The following is a 20861-nucleotide window of genomic DNA, read 5'->3' as shown; positions in this document are numbered from 1 at the left end:
AGCTTGACTGCAATGCCCAGCAAGAATATCCCATAGTTGAAAATAAAGAATAAAAATTGACACACTTGTGAGAACAGAAAGTGCACACGTACTGCAAACAGTCTGAATCTCCATGTCACTAAAACAAAAGTTACAAACATTATTTTCTAGATACCATTTCAGTATCAATAAATCAAAAATTCCAGAAAGATCAGACAGAAACTTGGCAGACGTCCCCAAGGTCTTTGGAGACTTTGATAGGGTAAATGCCGGGATGCTTCCATGACAATAAAATGAAGACAAATACCAGTTAGTCAATAATCACTCTAATAGGAACATGATGTGAAACCCCTTTACTTAGAGGTTACAATGTGAAAAATCAATTTATAACTTTTGAATGGACAATGAACCTACATTTTTCTTTCATTTTTGCTCTGCTTATTTAAATTTTTATATACATTTCCTTATTGCAATTTATAGTGGGTTTTTTTTATGTATTGCACTGTACCGCTGCTAAACAACAAACTTCACGATATATGCCAGTGATATTAACCCTGATTCTGATTCTAAAAAAAGATGGGGGTAATTTTAGCCTGCAACCAGATGCAGACAAGAAAAATAAATTGGATGAAGCGCTATAGAGCTTGGAAGATCACCAAAAATAAAAGCCCACTATTAGAATTTATGAAAAAGGTAAAAAAACAAAGCATTTAAGATATACTAATATGCATCAAAATCAGTAATTTAAATCCCTTTATTAATTTGATATTTGCATGAAATGGAATAAGTGAACAGTTTATTATCCAGGCTACCTGGGAACAGGGCAAATTTTTGAAGTAAATCTAATCAAATTCTACTTCAAATTATGGTTTCTAAGGTACACTTGTCCACAAATTGGAGATATAAACATTTTAAAAATATCCCCATGAAAAAACTTTCCAATTTTTATGTGAAATAATATCTTTTACCTCTCCTTCTTTTATAGTACACAAAGAAAAATTGCTAGAAGATAGTATAACACACAGCAGCTGGGAGCAAATTTACAACACTGACTATTCTACTCATTGTCCAGCACGGGTATATAATTGAACACTACTATAAAAATTAGCATTTGTATAGTAATGGTACAATTGTAGGGCATTGTATCTGGTGGAAACATACATTATTCACAACCACCAACATTGAGTTGGGTTTCACTATAAGAGGTGGGTCTGAGATGATGACGTTTTTACGCCAAGTACTGTTTCTATGTTTTATGTTCAAAGAGTACAATAAATGAGTTGTTTAGGTTTTTCTTAAACATAAAACAACCTCACGCTGTTTTATTTGCAAAAACCTACATTGGTGACCCTGATGCTCTACAACAATTCCAGGGTTATTGAATATTTTGGCATTGCACTTTGAAACTGCCAGAGTTTTGGGAGCAAACTGCCGTTGTCTGGCTTGTACAAGTCGAGGCCCAATTCACGCTGCAAGAAATCACCACCAACACCACCAAATATTTTTATGTGGTAGTGTTGCTCAGTAACTCCACGGCTGCAAGAGTGGTGAGTCCACTAGAACACCTGTCTGAACGTGATAAACACCAATTGCTGAAAAGTCACCTTTTACTGATTTTTGGATTACTGGAGTCTGAGCGCATCTAACAGTTGCTCTGCTTGTCTGTGTTCGGTGATGCTAAGTCTTCGGAGCTAATGGATGACATGCTGTCTCATCTGGTAAATTACCATCCTTGTTTCATTGTTAAAGAAATCTTAATGGAGCAAATGCCTGATCAAGGTTGCATAGCTCTCACTAATGTACCCATAAGGATTATAGGCAGTTTGCTAAAATGACTGATAATCTAGACTCAGCGGGCAGTAGTGCATCATTCCTCCTCCTTTCTCTACCTCAATAAGCCCGGTCAGCAAGGCTAACATACAGATGCCTGCAGCTGCAAAACAGACAATGCTAGGCTTGTGTTTTTACCACGCTTGCTTTGGTATGAATGCTAGGAAGTGCCAAACGCACTTGTGGCTGTGATAACCCCATTCGGCCTCTGAGATTCTGCACTTGCCGTATGGGCTGAAAAATGCAGCACAAACTTTCCAAGGATTGATGGACTCTGCAGTAGAAGGCTTAGATTTTCTTTTTGTTTACCTGGATGTTGCCAGTGCATCCAAATCCGAACATGCATCTCATCTCCACGCACTTTGAGCACTTAAGCCAACATGAATTGATTATCAACACTGTTAAGTGCCAGTTTGCATTGTCAACTATTGACTTTCTCACCCATCACATCTCTGCAGAAGGTGCAAAACTGCTTCCATCAAAAGTAGCCACTATTACGGATTTCCCACTGCTCCGCAATACTTAAAAAAAACTACAGGAGTTTTTAGGCATGATGAATTTCTATCACCTCTTTATTCTGAAAGCTGCAGAATTTATGCTCCCTCCTGTATGGTGCACTTAAAGGCAGTACTCCTAATCATGTCTTTGACTGGTTAGGAAGCATGACAAGGGCATTTGATGATAGCAAACAAGCTCTTTCCAAAACAATCCTACTGGCACACTCACTCCCCAAAGTACCTATAGACATTACTACTGACACTTCAGACTACGCTGTGGGTTCTCTGCACAAACAGTTGGTCGGAGGCACGTGGCAGCCGCTCCCCATCTTCAGTCAGCAGTTCCATGCCCCCAAAAGGGAATACAGCACGCGTGACCATGAGCTTCTCAGTTTCTATCTGACCGCCTATTGTTTTCTTCGAGAGTGTTGCCATTTCACAGCGTCTGTTGACCTCAAACCTCTCATGCACGCAATGGCCAAAATATCAGACCCTTGGTCTGCACTGCAGTAACACCAACTGGCCTACATATCAGTGTTCATAACTGATATACAACATATCAAGGGGATAAATAATGCTGTGGCTGATTGCCTCTCACACCAAGCCATTGAGGCCATACGCTGAGCCTGACTATGACAGCGTGGCAGCCGACCAAGCTATTAACCCAGAGGTCCAAGCTTATCGAATAGCAGTCACAGGCCTGCAGTTGGCTGACAGCAAGTTCAAGGAAGCTGGGGTTTCCCTCCTATATGATGTCTCAACCAGTCGCCCTCTCCCACTGTGCACACAAACTGGAGGTGGACTGTTTTTGACTCCATAAATGGCTTCTCACATCCAGGCCGGAAACTGATTGCACTGAGGCTTGTGTGGCATGGCTTGCGTGACTGGACTGCAGTCTGAGTGGAGTACCAGTAGGCCAAAATTAACCATCATGTTCAGGTGCTATTGGCACCTTTTGAGGTCCCTGAATGACAGTCAACATGTACCTTCCTCTCCCCCACACACAACGGTTTCACACACATCCTTACCATGGTTTACCGTAACACCAGTGTTAGAGGAATGATCTCTCGCCATCAATAATGACCGCAGATGTGGCTCAGGTGTTTACCAGCACCTGGATTGCTAGGTTTGGCACCCCATCTGATATTTCCTCTGATCACGGTCCCCAATTCATATCAGATCTCTGGGCTGTGATTGCCCAGAACCCCAGCGTTAGGATACATCACACATCATGGCAAATCACCTACAGTCCAATTGCCTATGCGAGTGGTTTCACCACTCCTTAAAGGCTGCTTTGAGGGCTTCCCTAATGAATGAGTGTTGGCATGATCGTCTCCAGTGGGTCCTTCTGAGGCTCAGAACCGCATCAAAAGAGGACCTGCATTTGGAGGATTCCGCTACCATGCCTGTCTCCACAACATGACCATGAATGTCAACACACCTCTGGATAAAGCAGAGGACTGCTTTCCTCCACCCATGGAACATAGGACTAGAGCCAAACAGCTCATCCAAAATCCAGACAGGCTCACAACGCTGGTTTTAGTGAATTCTGGGAATGGGTCCTGTGTAGGGTAATGTAATTGGTGGAAACATACAAAATTGTCAAAAATTCTCAAAACACTGAAATTGAGTTGGAGTTCACTTTAAGAGACTGGTCCAACTTGACGTTGTAATTACGTAAAGTATTATTTCTGTTGTTTGTGTTCAGTCTTTTGGAGTACAATAAATCAGTTGTTACTGTTTTTCTTAAATAAAATAGCTCATTTATTTGCAAAAACCTACACACTTACTGTAACTGTCTAGCCAATCAGAAACCTGCAAAGCACATATAGACCAGGAAACTTAATTTGCATACCTTAGGTTTACTGGCTTCTCCAGGACTTCTGCCAGGTCGTTCAACAGCAACTGCACCATGTTCCTTTGCTCCTTTAAAAAGATCTTCTACAACTTCATTTGAATTCTTCTTTTTAGGAGGACCAACAATTTGTTGGCCACTTCTTTCTGAACCACCAGCATAAAACCTTTGAAACAGAAAATATACATATATACACACACACACACACATCAAATCATTTGTTATGTACTGGTGGCTTACAGAAAAATTAAAATTTCCTTGTATTCTAATGATCAATTGTATCTCACTTAATATGGCCACAAATATTCAGCAAACACAAACCCTTGCATTAAATAAAATCCAGAATTGGATAGTAAATTGACTTCCCTGCACAGATTTAGCTTCAATGAGCCCAAACTGCACGCAATGCTCCAATAATAGGTAAAGTTAATAAAACATCATCATGTGCCACATCGTATGAAGTGGGCAATCATGGACTTCCATCTGTCATTAATCTAAGCATTGCCAGTGGGGAAGACACCCTTCTGTATCCAGAGAGCCGTGTCTGTCATGTGACAGCACTGCCCTCACCTGGTCGGAAGTCACACCACCTGCCAGTCAACATTTTGCCCCCCCCCCCCCCCAACTAATCAATGAACACTTAACCATTGGCCACCTTGGGTTAATCCAATAAGGATTAACCCATCTAGCACCAAGCCATTGGACCCCTGGTGAATCACCTGGGCTGGATCCTCCAGCCCCCTGACCGATAAAGGGTGCCACATGTGCTTGACTCGCTCTCTTTTTGCCATCGTCAAGGGACCACCCTGCTTCACTCCAGGCTGAAGACTGCAGAATTGCACAGCAGACACGTGGTAAGGTGTGCATTGAATAGGGTTGTGGGAACGTTTATTGTTGTCCTTTTAGCAAAGAGCCATGCCTGCTCATAGTCAAGGGGTGGCAGGTATTGTTGTTACTTTTCCCTTGCTTGTATGTGTATCTGTACTCTGTCCCCATACCGTTTTCCCATGTATTGTACTGCCGACCCGACTTTTCCCATGCTCATCTATTCTAAGCACATTTGCGCGAACATTGTATCCGCTTGTGTTATTCCCAAGCTTTTTCTTCCCTAGTAAATAAACTCCTTATTATTAACACTGTGTGTCCAGAGCTCTTGCCTTTGAGACCCAAAGAATCTTTCTCATTTCCATCACAACACCTTCACACTGTTGTTCTTATTCTTTTCTCTGTGACCATGATGGTTCTTGGCAAATTTTTCTACAGAATTAGTTTACCGCTCCCTTCTTCTGGGCAGTGACTTTACAAGACAGATGACCCCAGCCATTATCAATACCTTTCAGGGATTGCCTGCCTAGTTTCAGTGGTTGCATAACTAGGATGTGTGACATACACTGGCTGCTCATATGATCATCCACCACCTGCTTCCATAGCATCACATGACCATAACTGGGGGAGGGGGGGGAGGGCTGGTAAGGAGGCACTAAACCTTGCCTAAGGGTGACCTGCAGGCTAGCAGAGGGAAGAAGCACCTTACACCTCCTTTGTTAGAGATATATCACCATCCTGCCACCCAGTTAATAATACAGAGGTACTTAATCAAGCTTCACATATAAGCATCAAACCCCATCTCCACACCACAGTAAGCGAGCCAAACAGTGTGCTTAAACATTTTCAATGCATACAATGGAAGCTCCATTCAAGAAAATACTAATTTCAATGGCTGCAAAACAAAATCATGAAAAGCTAATATTCCACCCCTTTAAGCAAACTAATCTACACACTATTTGCTATTTTCACTAAAAGATTTTTTAGTTTAAAGAGTTGTACAGTTCAAAATAAACTCATCTGTGCCTTTGAATATATAATTAGTTAAGGCTGAAAGTACTAATTTTGATGACCAATTGAAGTAGCATGCCTGTATATAATCAAATGAAATAGACAGTAAGTATCAGAAGTCATGGACTCAGTACCTAGTTAAACAGATGCTGCTCATCTGCAGAATTCAATTGCCAATTTAATGTTTGCATATTTTAAAACTATTATCTTCTACACTTCAAAAGAGCACAGCTCCGTGCCTCAGCAAATTTTAAAATTCTCCACCCCGAGATAACTAAAACCCCTTCAGGTTAAACTTTGAAAGCTACATTACTCCATTCATTTTTGCGGTGAGACTGAATACTCTGCAAGTGTTGGGTCTCAGCAGTGGAAACATGCCCCAAAATATGAAGAGAAGAACACAGACTAATATTCAATTAAAAAGGCCAATAAAAACAACTGCAACTCAATCGTCAAAAGCATAAACGTATTGACTACCTGTATCTCACACCAGAAATCATAAGAGACAAGAATCCATGTTGGCACTTCTGTACAGCTTACTACTTTTGTTCTAGAACCTGTAACGTTTTTATCTCACTGCAGATAACTATTTAGTTCTGCAAGTCCAGACAAGTCAGAAACTGAAAACATAGAATTCAAAAGAAAATCTGAAATAAAAACAGAAGAGGCTGGTGATATTCAACAGACCAGGCAGCATCGCTCTCCACAGAATTCAATCTGTCTGCTGAGTATTCCCAGCATTTATTTTTTAATTATAAGTGAAAACATGTTTCCATCAGAGGATTTTAATGCAGGATGCAAATTACATCAGAATTTGTTGAGATTATTTATTTTACAAACCTTTGGCCTTCATCCTCCTCGTCATCTTTCTCTTCATTCCACAAATCTCTGAATGAGGTTACTCGGGCGTCACTACAATTACAACCAACACTTTACATCAATTATGTAAAGGATGCTTACAATAAGCATCACACTATTTTATCAAACAAATGATTTAATCACATGCCTATCCTCTTTTAACTGAAGTAATATTCATTATTAGTTACTTCTCTGAGGGAATATGAAATTAACCAACGCACAGAACACTATCATATATTATAGCAGTGAATGTTAAACAGAAATTAAAATAATAAAACATTTTACTTGGCAAAACTCAGTGGGAAAACATACACGTGCTTATAAAGCAATGATGCAATATTATAAGTGACTATAGCAGGTTGCCAGTATATTTACTCTACTGCCAATTCACAATATATGCATTTACAAAGGAAACCTCACTGCTCTTAAATAGGAATTGATTAGAGGTACATTATTTATAATGCAATTGTATCAATTTCTTTTCCTTTTATTTCTCTTGCAGATGAACTCTTAAATTCATTGAGCTTTGTACGCATCTGGCCTGATTAAATGGGGTTTATTGTTCCATTTTCCCATAGGCTTTACTCAACGCAGTAACGAAAATTCCCCAGTGATGAACTTGTTTTTATTCAAAATCAAAATACATCACACTATATCTCAAGAAGCCAATGAGAAGCATCAAAGTTCTCTCTGGATGAACCTCCAGCTAAGCGAGAAGACGCAAAAAAAAGTGACACCGGCAAACAGAGTGGCAGATGTAAATAGAAAAGTCTAAAATAAAAAAGATGTCAATATAACATATAAAAGCAATGAAGTAATTCATGTTCTCAACATTACCACTGACTAATATTGTTACAATGTCTAAATCAGAAATTTTTTTTGTATTCTGCAAGGGCTGGGAAAAATTCTGATGTTCTTTTGTCACTCCACGTCAAATATTATCACTCAGAAAACTGGCCACAACATAATTTTGAAGCACTGAAGCAACAGAGCATTGGGACAGTTTTAAGCTAACTTGTATTCCCGTAAAGGTATAGTTATAGATTCAATACAGGCAGTCCCCAGGTTACGTACGAGTTCCGTTCCTGAGTCTGTCTTTAAGTCAGATTTGTACGTAAGTCGGAACAAGTACATCCGGTATTATTTAGCGTCAGTTCGTGAAACGTTTATCTTACTATATAGTATATATTTTACCTTTCTATGCATATAAATCACTTAAGAAACGTATGTATTCCAATAATTAAACCACTGCGTTGCTTAGTAATAATTGTAGCTTTCATCGGGGCAGGGTTTTTCATATGCTCCATTATTCTCACTTTATCCGTTATCCTTTAAAATTGTTCCGATCGTTGACCGACTGTAGCCTAACGCTTTCCAATGACCGATGGTGTTTCACCTCTTTCCAAATGCTTTATTATTTCCACTTTATTTTCAATTGCGATTGCTTTCCGTTAATGGAACAGAAACACTGTGGGCAGCAGGTCCTGAGCTGCGCCAGCTCCCGAGGTCCGCTGGGTCCTAAAGACCACAACACACCGTCAACGGAACAGAAACACTGCGGGTGGCGGGCCCCGAGCTCCTCCAGCTCCCGAGGTCCGCTGGGTCCTAAGGACCACTGCACTGAGCCAGGCTAAATGGGACAAATGGGGGCTGTGCTGAGTTTGGTATTTGATCCTCCACAATATTCCGTGTGGGAATTTATACTGGAGGTGGCAGTGTTTTTTTTACGAGGTCGAGTTGCGAGCTCGATATCAACCTGGCACGGATGGTACAGGAGTCATTGGATTGACATCAACCCGGCACGGGAGTGGTCTGTCACTGGATCGAATCTCCATTTTCGAGCCCGGCGATGATCTCACTATGCCACCATCCGACCGGAACGGGGGGTGCGGGGTCAGGGTGAATCTTGCTAAGAAAAATTTAAGCCAAATACAAAGTTAAACACTCAACATAGTGTCAACGGTAATGACTTAAAATGGCAGACGGTGTCGCAATCTGACTTAAAATGGCAGACAGTGTTCTCTTCCTCAGTTCATAAGTACGAGTTGTCCTTAAGTCGGACATTCGTAACTCAGGGACTACCTGTATTCAGAACTTGGAAAACTGACTCTAATTTCACTTTTTATGTTTGTTTGTCTATAACCAAAGTGCCAGAAAGGGAAATTAAACATTCTCAATATTTGATACTCATTGTAAGCAAACAGTATCCCAAGGGCAAAAAAAAACTCAAATCGTAGCTGTTCGGATAAGCAAAATTTTCAACACCAGCAAAAGAAAGGACAATAAAATACTAATTCAATTGTCTAGTCATCATCTAAAAATTGAAAATATTGAATTTAAACTATCAGCACTAACTATAGGGGTAAAAACACCAACAATAATGGCACATTACTAACAAATAGAGAAGCGTGTACACCCACAAATCTCTGAACGTCGGAGGTCAAATAGTTGGTGGTTAAGAACAAGTACAGGTAATTGCCTCCATTGGTCCATGCATAGAATACATAAGCAAGAGTGCCAAGTTAGAACGTCACATTAATTAGACTAGGGTTAGAACACCACATACATTTTGCTGCACCTCACTACAGGAAGGATATGATAGCACAAAAGAGGATGCAGGGGTGCAGGGGAGATTTGAGGTGGTGGCCAGGCTGGAGAAGTGCAATTACATGTAGAGACTGTCAAGGCCACAGTTGCTCTCTTTGGGATAAGAAAGGGACCAAGCAGAGACTGTATTGGAGGCAGAGACAGAAGAACGATTACCCTTGGCTGCTTAGTCAATAACTGGGTAGAAAGTTTTGGATTAATTGAGAAAATAATTAATCAATGAAAAGTGAAATTCTGATTGTTTCCAGAAGGAAAGTCAGAAACAAAATTCTCAACCACAAGTGAACTCAAAAGACCAGAAACAATAAAGCCAAGGGCGAAAAGCCAAGAAGAAGGATTATGTCAGAGTATATTCAGCCAGCATGAACCTACTGGGCAAAATGACTTCCTTCTATACCACCAAATTCTATGAATAGTCAAAATACTGATACACGTGGCATATCAATGTTTCAATAGGTATCAATGACGAAGAGAAGACATAAGAGAATAGCATGGGGAGGGGGTGGGTAAGATTAAAGAATCATACAAGAATACATTAATGCTCTCACCTCGGCACATTTCTGGAACTGCTGCTAGATTCAGGCTGAGGTAGTGTTATGACATCATCACCACCATCTTCAAAAAAGCTTCCCAGTGCCAGCTATAAACATTCAGAAGCACACAATACTACATTAACTTTCTTGGAGGATCAAATTAACTTACAGATAGTTTTGTTTTAAAAAATCACCAGTTTTATTTTAAAAATGGCATCAGATCAGTCATGAGCCCATTAATCCTTTAAGTCATACAACACAATGAGATAGGTATTTCAATGGAGATAAAAAGATTAGAAAATCCTGCACAGTTGGAACTTTGTCCAAAGTCCAGCAAACACAAATTAGTACATTAGCAATTAAAACCAGAATGAGCTCATTCATCAAACGTATCAACATTTTGAAGTCCTAAGCATTGCAACTTTGCAAGAGAACTTTTTAAAAATTAAGATAATTGAATCTGCTTCCACTACTCTTTCTCACAGTGATATCCACAATATAATTACCCGGTGGGTGTAACCATTTTGTCCCATGTTACAGTTTTCTTCTTTTATAAATTCCCTTTCACTGATAATGTAGCATCTATTTTTACTTTACCCAGGTCCCTCACAAAATTCAAAATATCAAGTTAATCCTGAACGTGTATCTTTGATGAATAATCCAAGCTTCCATGGCATGTCTATGCAATTGTCCTTCCTTCCAAGGGGTGATTTTGACAACTTCCTTCCTGGTCCTTCACAATCCCTGAGGGTCCAGCCAGAATTGACAGTGCAACTGTTTTTTTGTTTCATAGAGGATAAACATTGCATTCTTGTGTTTATGCTTCCATTTATAAAGTCCAGGATGCTAAGAATTGCACTATTCACAAATGCAAGGTGGTACCAGCAGAATTCACCGTACTGCTGTATTGTGTTTGCCACACTCCAGCATGAACTTCTCACACTCAATGCACTCATAACAATGTGCATTACCTACACGAAACAAGGCTACTCTCAATTAAGGATAACCTTATTAAGAACTGGATAAATTAAACTATAAAGCCAATTGATCAATGTAATTTGCATGCAAAATTTCAACTTATAGTGCTAGTAAGAGTTGTTGTGACCATTTTTTTGATCTACACCAGCAAGAAGAATGTTTGTTCATGGCTTATGATCTTCAACTCTATCAAGAGACTTTTGCTAGAAGCTGTGAAACTAGATCAAAACAAGGGACTGTTCATCCGTGATATTGACTATATCAGAATACATTAGTAATATTGACTTTGTTAACTAACAATTGAAGAACAGCCATTTGACAGAAATAGCAGAAGACAGCTGACATTATGGAATTAAAGTCTATGGATCACCATGACTCAGCAATGGAAGAGATCATTACCAGAACAGATCAGGACCAACTCTTAGAATGGCATGGATCAGCATTACCTTTAATGTGTTCAGTTCTCAAACTGTCTAAAACGTTTCATTCAGATGAATCATCAGCTTTACCACATACAAAACAGGAGGGGGCAAATGAATTCTGTGACTCCGTCCCACTCACCATGACTGTAACTGCTCATTATCTTTGGAAGTGCACAAAGTATGAAAATATTTGCAATCTCTAAAGTCACAGTTTGCATCAAACATCAACATCACTGCCAAATTTATTTTTTCTTCACTGTAGCATTATTTTCCTTTCTGTTTTCTCATCACTTCTGCAGACCTCCCCTTCAAGGTTTAATATTCACTTTCAATTATTTTTTCCCATTTGGTAAGGATAGCTCAGAAACTACATCAAACACAGAAGCAATTTATAACTTGAACTGTCAACTCTAATTTTATTTCACTTGCTTATATTATTTTGTTTGTCAAGTGGTTATCGATCTCTCTTTGGTAATGACAAGCTTGGCAGAGTCTAATAACAAATTAAGAATAGTTTGAAACTTTCACTTTCACTTTGCAACTACTAAGTTTGAACCTCCCTGTTATGCTTTCAATTTTTTAGGTATATAGATTTTGAAAACCTCTACTTGATCCCTTTTTAATTTAAGTTTCATTAAAAGTTATGTAATTATACATTATCAGTTGAATTATTATTCTGACTTAGAAATAAAATTTCCTTTCTTCATTACCAACTGAATCAAAAAGACAAAATCATTCAACCAATAATAGTGTGGCAACTTCCCCACACAGAATGCAGTATTTCAACGTAATTACTCACTACTGTACCACCTTCCTGAGGCAATTAATACTAGGTTTGCTCACAATGTCCACAGCATACAGTAAGTATTACACCAAAAAAAAATCAGTTACTGTATCCTTGCAATTTCAACCCTTCTTAAAACAATTATTGGCATTTGGGAATCTGCTTTACCAAAGCAGAAGACTACATGGTCACCATACCACTCTCAAAGGATAACCATCCACTCTGTTAAACTATGATCCAGCACTTGGGTATTACAAACTTCAACCAAACCCATTTAAATTTTTAATCACACTGTACTCATATTTCATCTTTCATGTTCTCAATTAAATTGCAACTCCTGATGAAGGGTCTCGGCCCAAAACGCCGTCACTACCTCCTCCCATAGATGCTGTCTGGCCTGCTGAGTTCTGCCAGCATTTTGTGTTTTTATTTATTTCCAGCATCTGCAGATTCACTCGTGTTTAAATTATAACCACTTTCATTATGATGTTTTAACCATTTAAATCCACTGCCAAGGTTTTCTGGTGACCATCTCCATTATTAGTCTTGCAAAGTTGATTTTTCAAGTGTTCAAACCTGAATAATTTCCAAAATTCTATATGGTGGGTTCCTGTCAACTGAAGCATCTCCTTTGTGCCAAAATCCTCCTCTTACTAAGCAAGTAAACTACATAAACTGCTCAGTGTTTGGCTCAAAGACTTAATAAAAGGGGAGAAATAAAACTTCATACCCATCAGGAAAGACCAGAATTCTCTAAGAGAAAAATAAATTGAAAATGGTGGTTTTTGGTTAGGATAACCATTCCAGCCATAGGCCAGTAATATAGATGCTAAATGTAGGATAGAAATCAATCAAAAGTGCGTAATTTAAGATCAACTTCGTTTCCTACTACATTGTGTGATTGGCATGTAAAATTTCTAACAGCTCTCAGTAACTGCAACTTGCAAAGCAGGATTTAGGATAAATCAAAGGGAGAAAACACTGAAAGCCTCAAGATAAACAAGGGACTCGCGGGACTGAATTGTAGAATTGAAGGCCCTGTCCCGTGCGGCAAATGCTATGTAGACGTACCCACTATTTCAAGGACGATAAGGGACCAATACCTGGTATACAAGACCTTGCACTTTTGCATCTACGATCAACCTCCATCTCAGAGCCACCTAGACATCAAACCTAGATCTGCCACGACGGGGGTCCTTGGCCTGGATCCTACACTGCCCCTGATCTTGCTGAATCATCACCGCATTCCCCAACCTCGTCCCCGAGAGAAGTAGGAAATGAAAACGGCGAGCATCACCCTACCCCGAAAGGGGATCAAATTCAGGGAGAACCGCACTAACCCGGCGCCATTTAGTGGTACACTACTACAGGCCCAAACACCAGCCTAAGCCGGCAGAGCCCTGTTTGCAGCAACCTACAGCCATCTTCCCTCCAACCCTCGGACACCGGCCTTACCTCCAAGTCCCAATCGGCGGACTCCAGATAGAACCGCGCCCGCTCCTCCTCCGCGCCTGTTACGGTCACGAACTCACGAATAGCTTCCTGCTCCGGCAACGCCATCTCCCTGTGGCACAACCGTACTGTTCCCTCCGTCCCCCCACACGTAAAAGCTCACGCTAAAGGTTCCGTGGGAAACAAATGATCCCTCTACGAACAAGGAGCTCGGACGAATGACTGCAACATTGTGTACGCAATTGTAGTGGGTAACGTCCCCAGCTGTGATGCAAATAAAGCAGGTCCAAAAACTTGCAGTCGCAGGTGATCCCTTTGCAGTTTCCTTGCTGTTAAATCATTCTATTCGATTTAAATAATCAGTTTATCACAGTTCAAATACACTGGACAACAAAGATTTTGCTTCCTGAATACCTCTTAGGTGTATATTAAGAATGTTGGGCTACTGATCATGAAAATTACCATGAAATTTCCTTATCACGCACCATTTTTTTGAAATCACTTATGTTTATTATTTCAATTCATAATTCAAGTCAATTAAAATGTTGCCTACAATGTTAGCTGGAAAGTTTCATGTCTTGTCTGGGCATGCTTAGGCAGCGCAGTTACAGTGCATGGGAAGACAGGTTTCAGTAATAATTATTGGGTTCAGGCCTGTAAGGATGGAATTTGCTATCACCTGGCACAAAAATTTCTATGAAGGATTTTGATAATTGAGACAGATATTTGCAACAAGAGGGGAGAATGTGTTGGACCTTGTTTACACAAACATCCCCGACGCATACCGGGCGGAGCCCCACCCCCACCTTGGTTACTCAGACCACATCTCTGCATACAGACCGCTCATCACATGCTTCAGACCAGTTCTGAAAACCTGGCCAGCAGGAGCCATCTCTGCTCTTCAAGACTGCTTTGAGCACACTGACAGGCACACGTTCAGGGAGGCTGCAACCGATGGCGACTCTACACAGCATCAGTGACCAGCTACATCAACAAGTGCATTGGTGATGTCACTCTGTCCAAGACCATCACTATATGCGCTAACCAGAAGCCATGGATGACCATGGAGGTGCATGCGCAGCTCAGGACCCGTGACTCTGCCTTCAGAGTAGACGAAAAGGCAGCCCTAACAACAGCGAGAGCCAAACTGTCCTGTGCCATCAGAGGGGCAAAGCGTGCACATGCCCAGCGAATCCACAGCCACTTCCAGGACAGCAGCGACACGTGGCGCATGTGGAAAGGCATTCAGGACATCATCTACAACAGGAAAACATCACCCGCCTGTGCTGGTGATGCCTCCCTCCCAGATGCGGTGAACAACTTCTATGCTCATTTTGAGGTGGAAAATAACATGGCGGCGAGGAAGTCCACCCCTCCTACAAATGACCAGGTGGTGTGTCTCTCCGTGGCCGATGTGAGAAGAACCCTGTGCAGGGTCAATCCACGGAAGGCTGCTGGACCAGACAACATCCCTGGTAGAGTGCTCAGAGGATTGCAGACCATCTGGCAGATGTTCTCACTGACATCTTCAACGTCTCCCTGAGCAGCGCCACCATTCCAACGTGCTTCAAGGCCGCCACCATTGTCCCCGTGCTGAAGAAGTCTTCAGTGTCCTGCCTAAATGACTACTGTCCCATTGCACTTACATCCATCATCATGAAGTGTTTCGAGAGGCTCGTCATGAAGCATATCAAGACTCTGCTGCCCCGCCTCTCAGGACCCCCTGCAGTTTGCGTACCGTCCCAACCGCTTAACAGACAACGCCATTGCCACCACCCTCCACCTGGACAAAAAAGACACATACATTTGGATGCTGTTCATAGACTTCAGTTCAGCATTCAACACAATCATCCCTTATTGGAGTATAATATTATGGAGTATAAAAGTTGTATTATTTGCTGTGTAACCAAAACTATGTAGTCAGCTTGCTATGCATGTACCCAAGATGAAGTCCTAGGAATGTAGAAGACAATGGTGTGTTAATATATGTTAATGAGAGGTAGCAAAGAGATGTAGTCAGCTTTGAAACTTGCTATTTGCTATGCATGTACCCAATTTAGCAAGAGAATGAAATATTAAGAATGTAGAAGTCAATGTTGTGTTAATGGAAGGTAGCTAAAGAGATTAGAACATGATTAAGTCAAGAATGTAAACTTGCTATTTGCTAGAGAATGAAATCTTAGGAATGTAAAAGACAATGGTGTGTTAATGGAAGGTAGCTAAAGAGATGTAGATTAGAACTGTACCTGTGTGGTACATGGGAAACTAGACCAGGATTTTGCTATAAAAAATGCCGTGTCCGAGGATCGGTGGGCAATCAGCAACTAGCTCAGTGACTATCTCAGCTTTGATTTGCAAATTAAAGTTTAACCCTTCTTGAAGAATCTTCTGCGTCTCTTGGTCATTTGCGAGGCACAAAAAACCACAACACCCTCAGACACTGATTGGAAAGCTGAGCCTACTGGGCCTGCACACCTCCCTCTGCAACTGGATCCTAGACTTCCTGACTGGGAGACCTCAGTCAGTCCGGATCGGGAGCAGCATCTCCAACACCATCACTGAGCATGGGGGCCCCCCGGGGCTGTGTGCTCAGTCGCCTGCTGTTCACTCTGCTGACCCATGACTGTGCTGCAAAACACAACTCGAACCACATCATCAAGTTTGCTGATGACACGACTGTGCTGGGTCTCATCAGCAGGAATGATGGGTCAGCTTACAGAGAGGAGGTGCAGCAGCTAACGGACTGGTGCAGAGCCAACAACCTGTCTCTGAATGTGAACAAAACAAAAGAGATGGTTGTTGACTTCAGGAGGGCACGGAGCGACCACTCTCTGCTGAACATCAACGGCTCCTCGGTAGAGATCGTTAAGAGCACCAAATTTCTTGGTGTTCACCGGGCGGAGATTCTCACCTGGTCCCTCAACACCAGCTCCATAGCAAAGAAAGCCCAGCAGCATCTCTACTTTCTGCAAAGGCTGAGGAAAGTCCATCTCCCACCCCTCATTCTCAACATATTCTACAGGGGTTGTATTGAGAGCATCCTGAGCAGCTGCATCACTGCCTGGTTTGGAAATTGCAGCATCTCGGATCGCAGGGCCCTGCAGCGGTTAGTGAGGTCAGCTGAGAAGATCATTGGGGTCTCCCTTCCCACCATTACAGATACTTACACCACACACTGCATCCGCAAAGCAAACAGCATTATGAAGGACTGTGGTGAACTACATATACCTGTCTGGACACGCCCCCTGCTGACTGCTCCTGTGGCTCCTCCCACAGACCCCTCTATAAAGGCGATTGAGGCCTGAGCCCAACCTCTAAGTCTCCAGGATGTAGTATGGTGGTCACTCACTGCTGGTTCCTTCTTCCAGTCAATAAAAGCCGCTATCTCGCCTTTACATCTCAGAGAGAGTTATTGATGGTGCATCAATTTTATTGACTGGAAGTTTTAAAACATGGAAACCATTTTACGTCCGGAAAGATTGGATTTGGATCCCCAAGACCCTGAAGCAGCTCTTGCCTTTGAACTCTGGCTTGCATGCTTCCAATCATACTTGGCGGAAGTTCGTGCAACTGAACCCGCTGTTATGCACAGAATTCTCCTCTCGAGGGTCACCCCAAAAGTTTATTCATTTATCAGGGACCTGTCGACCTCCGAAGGGGCACTGGACACCCTCAAAAGACAGTACCTGCGGCAGGTGAACACCGTCTACGCAAGACATCGCTTAGCTACGCGACGACAGCGGCCTGAAGAGTCGAGCACCAAGTTTCTCCGAGCCCTACAGACACTCATCCGAACTTGTGACTGCAAAACGCTCACGGCAGAACAGCATGCGGAGCTGCTCATATGAAACGCCCGGTATATGAGTGTCGTGAGGAGTCTGTGTAGGGCCTGGTGTGCGCAGTGTCACCTCGGGTACAGGGTTCATAGTTACCAGAGAGAGTTCAGGGTAGTGGTCTGCTGCACCTGCGGGCGCCAGATCGCGGACGGAGACCATGTCCTCCCGACCATCAGGTAAGACCACGTAGGCATACTGGGGGTTCGCAGAACCACCCGACTCGCTATCCTTTTGTATGTCGTGGAAAACGGGGTCATTGGCCCTGATCCCGAACGTATGCGCCCCCTGTTAGAACTCCCTCTTCCCACCACTCTCAAAGCCCTCAGACGGTGCCTGGGTTTTTTTTCCCTATTACGCAGACAAGGCCCGCTTGACAAGTGGTCAAGTCTACCACTTTTCCCCTCTCTGCTGAGGCCTGCGCGGCCTTCAGCTGCATTAAAGGGGACATTGCCAAAGCAACGATGCATGCGGTGGACGAGACCATTCCCTTCCAAGTAGAGAGTGATGCCTCTGATTTCGCACTTGCTGCTACCCTCAATCAGGAAGGCAGGCCAGTAGCATTTTTTTCTCGTACCCTTCAAGGCTCTGAAATTCGGCACTCCGCGGTGGAGAAAGAAGCCCAGGCCATAGTGGAAGCTATTAGGCACTGGAGGCACTATCTCGCCGGCAAAAGGTTCACCTTGCTGACCGACCAGCGCTCAGTTGTGTTCATGTTCAGCAACCAACAGCGGGGCAAAATCAAAAATGATAAAATTCTGCAGTGGAGAATAGAACTCTCCACCTACAACTTTGACAACCTGGCAGACTCAATGAGCCCCCTGATGCCCTATCCCAGGGAGCGTGTGCTAGCGCACAGCTCGACCAGCTATACGCCTTTCATGCACATCTTTGCCATCCGGGGGTCACCCGATTTTACCATTTCATGAAAGCCCGGAACCTGCCATACTCCCGGGGGGACATCAGGCCCGGAACCTGCCATACTCCCTGGGGGACATCAGGACGATGACCAGGGACTGCCAAATTTGCGCTGAGTGCAAACCGCACTTCTGCCGTCCTGAAACGGCGCAACTTGTCAAGGCCACCCGCCCTTTTGAGCGACTGAGTGTTGACTTTAAGGGCCCCCTTCCCTCCACCGACCGCAATGTCTATTTTCTCAATATTATCGACAAATACTCGTGGTTCCCCTTTGCCATCACCTGCCCCAACATCACTACCACATCCGTCATAAAAGCCCTGTGCCAGCTCTTCACTCCGTTTGGATATCCCTGCTATATCCACAGTGATAGAGGGACCTCCTTTATGAGTGAGGAGCTACGCCGGTACCTGCTAGCTAGGGGCATTGCTACTAGTCGGACCACGAGTTATAATCCCCAGGGAAATGGACAGGTGGAGAGGGAGAATGCCACAGTGTGGAAGGCCACACTCTTAGCCCTTAAGTCAAAAGGGTTGCCGGTCTCTCGATGGCAGGAGGTCCTCCCTGAGGCACTCCACTCTATCCGCTCCCTGTTATGTACATCCACCAATGCCACCCCTCACGAGCGTCTTTTCCCTTTTCCCAGGAAGTCTGTCACTGGGACCACCCTACCAGTTTGGCTGACGTCCCCAGGACTAGTGCTGCTCCGGAAACATGTGAGGAGTAATAAATACTCCCCGCTGGTCGAGAGGGTTCACCTTCTACATGCGAACCCCCAGTATACCTACGTGGTCTTACCTGATGGGTGGGAGGACACAGTCTCCGTCCGCGACCTGGGGCCCGTAGGAGCAGCAGACCACTACCCCAAACACTCCACGGTAACTATGAACCCTGGACCCGAGGTGACACCGCGCACACCAGGCCCTACACAGACTCCTCACGACACTCATATACCGGGCATTTCATACGTGTATATACCAGGCGCCTCGCACATGAGTGAGGGATCACTGACGCCTAGTGGGCTGACACCTCCAGTTAGGCCGGAACCAGCACAACCTCCGTCTCCTGTGCAATCACCATCACCGGCATCTGTGCAATCACAGCCAGTGCTACGTAGATCGCAGCAACAGATTCGACCACCTGATATACTTAACCTGTAAGAACCTTCGCCACATGGGGACTCTTTTTAAAACAAAGCGGGGGTGAATGTGGTGAACTACATACACCTGTCTGGACACGCCCCCTGCTGACTGCTCCTGTGGCTCCTCCCACAGACCCCTGTATAAAGGCGATTGAGGCCTGAGCCTGGCCTCTCAGTCTCCAGGATGTAGTATGGTGGTCACTCACTGCTTGTTCCTTCTTCCAGTCAATAAAAGGCGATATCTCACCTTTATGTCTCAGAGTGAGTTATTGATGGTGCATCAAGGACCCCATGCACCCCTCATACAAACTCTTCTCCCTCCTGCTATCTGGGAAAAGGCTCCAAAGCATTCGGGCTCTCACAACCAGACTATGTAACAGTTTTTTCCCCCAAGCTAACAGACTCCTCAATACCCAGAGTCTGGACTGACTCCAACTTACTGCCATCTACTGTGCCTATTGTCTTGTTTATTATTTATTGTAATGCCTGCACTGTTTTGTGCACTTTATGCAATCCTGGGTAGGTCTGTGGTCTAATATAGTTTTTTCTGTGTTGTTTCTACATAGTTCCGTGTAGTTTTTGTACTGTTTCATGTAGCACCATGGTCCTGAAAAACATTGTCTCAGTTTTACTTTGTATTTCACCAGCAGTTATCGTTGAAATGACAATAAAAAGAGACTTGGGGAGACCCTCCGCAGACTGGGAGACCGTTTTGCCGAACACCCGTGCTTGGTCCTCCAGTAGTGGCGGGATCTCCCTGTGGCCACACACTTCAATTCCACAGACCACTCCCACTCCAACATTTCTGTCCATGGCCTCCTCTACCGTCAAGATGAGGCTACACGCAGGTTGATGGAGCAATACCTTATCTCTCACCTAGGTAGGCTCCTACGCGCCAGCATGAACATTCAACTCACAGACCTCCGTTGATACCCCTGCCCCCCCCTTTACCCCATCCCTATCTATAATTTTAGTCTGGTTCTCCTTCTCTTTCTTTTTCCCCCTCACTGTAATCTCCCTCCAGCCCTACCTTTCTTTTCTTTTATTTCCCATAATTCTCCACCTTCCCCCTAGCCCATTTCCCTTCAGCCTATCACTTCCCAGCTCTCTGCTTCATCCCTCCCCCCACTTCTTATCCCGCCTCGACCATCCCATGTTACTTCACTCCTGATGAAGGGTATCAGCCCAAAACGGCGTCACTACCTCCTCCCATAGATGCTGACTGACCTGCTGAGATCTGCCAGCATTTTGTGTTTTTATTTATTTCCAGCATCTGCAGATTCACTCGTGTAGACTTTACTTGACTTGAGATCCCAGAATAACTGATGCCAAGATTAAGG

General features: G+C 43.3%; 1 protein-coding gene across 1 annotated transcript in view; it reads right to left on the bottom strand.

The window, feature by feature from the left end:
* nsfl1c (NSFL1 (p97) cofactor (p47)) overlaps positions 1 to 13793 on the bottom strand; it is a 29052-nt gene extending 15259 nt beyond the window's left edge. The window contains exons 1-4 of the mRNA XM_059980574.1: positions 13635 to 13793; positions 10011 to 10102; positions 6838 to 6909; positions 4162 to 4327 (exon numbers count right to left, since the gene is read on the bottom strand). Coding sequence (XP_059836557.1) covers positions 4162 to 4327; positions 6838 to 6909; positions 10011 to 10102; positions 13635 to 13739 — 435 coding nt within the window. The 5' untranslated portion in view covers positions 13740 to 13793. The remainder of the gene's footprint in view (positions 1 to 4161; positions 4328 to 6837; positions 6910 to 10010; positions 10103 to 13634) is intronic.
* Positions 13794 to 20861: the final 7068 nt, after the last annotated feature.

The sequence above is a fragment of the Hypanus sabinus genome, chromosome 9, assembly GCF_030144855.1.
Source record: "Hypanus sabinus isolate sHypSab1 chromosome 9, sHypSab1.hap1, whole genome shotgun sequence".
Classification (NCBI taxonomy): Eukaryota; Metazoa; Chordata; class Chondrichthyes; order Myliobatiformes; family Dasyatidae; genus Hypanus; species Hypanus sabinus.
The sequence above is the reverse complement of the archived record's forward strand: the minus strand, read 5'-3'. Positions and strand labels throughout refer to the sequence as shown.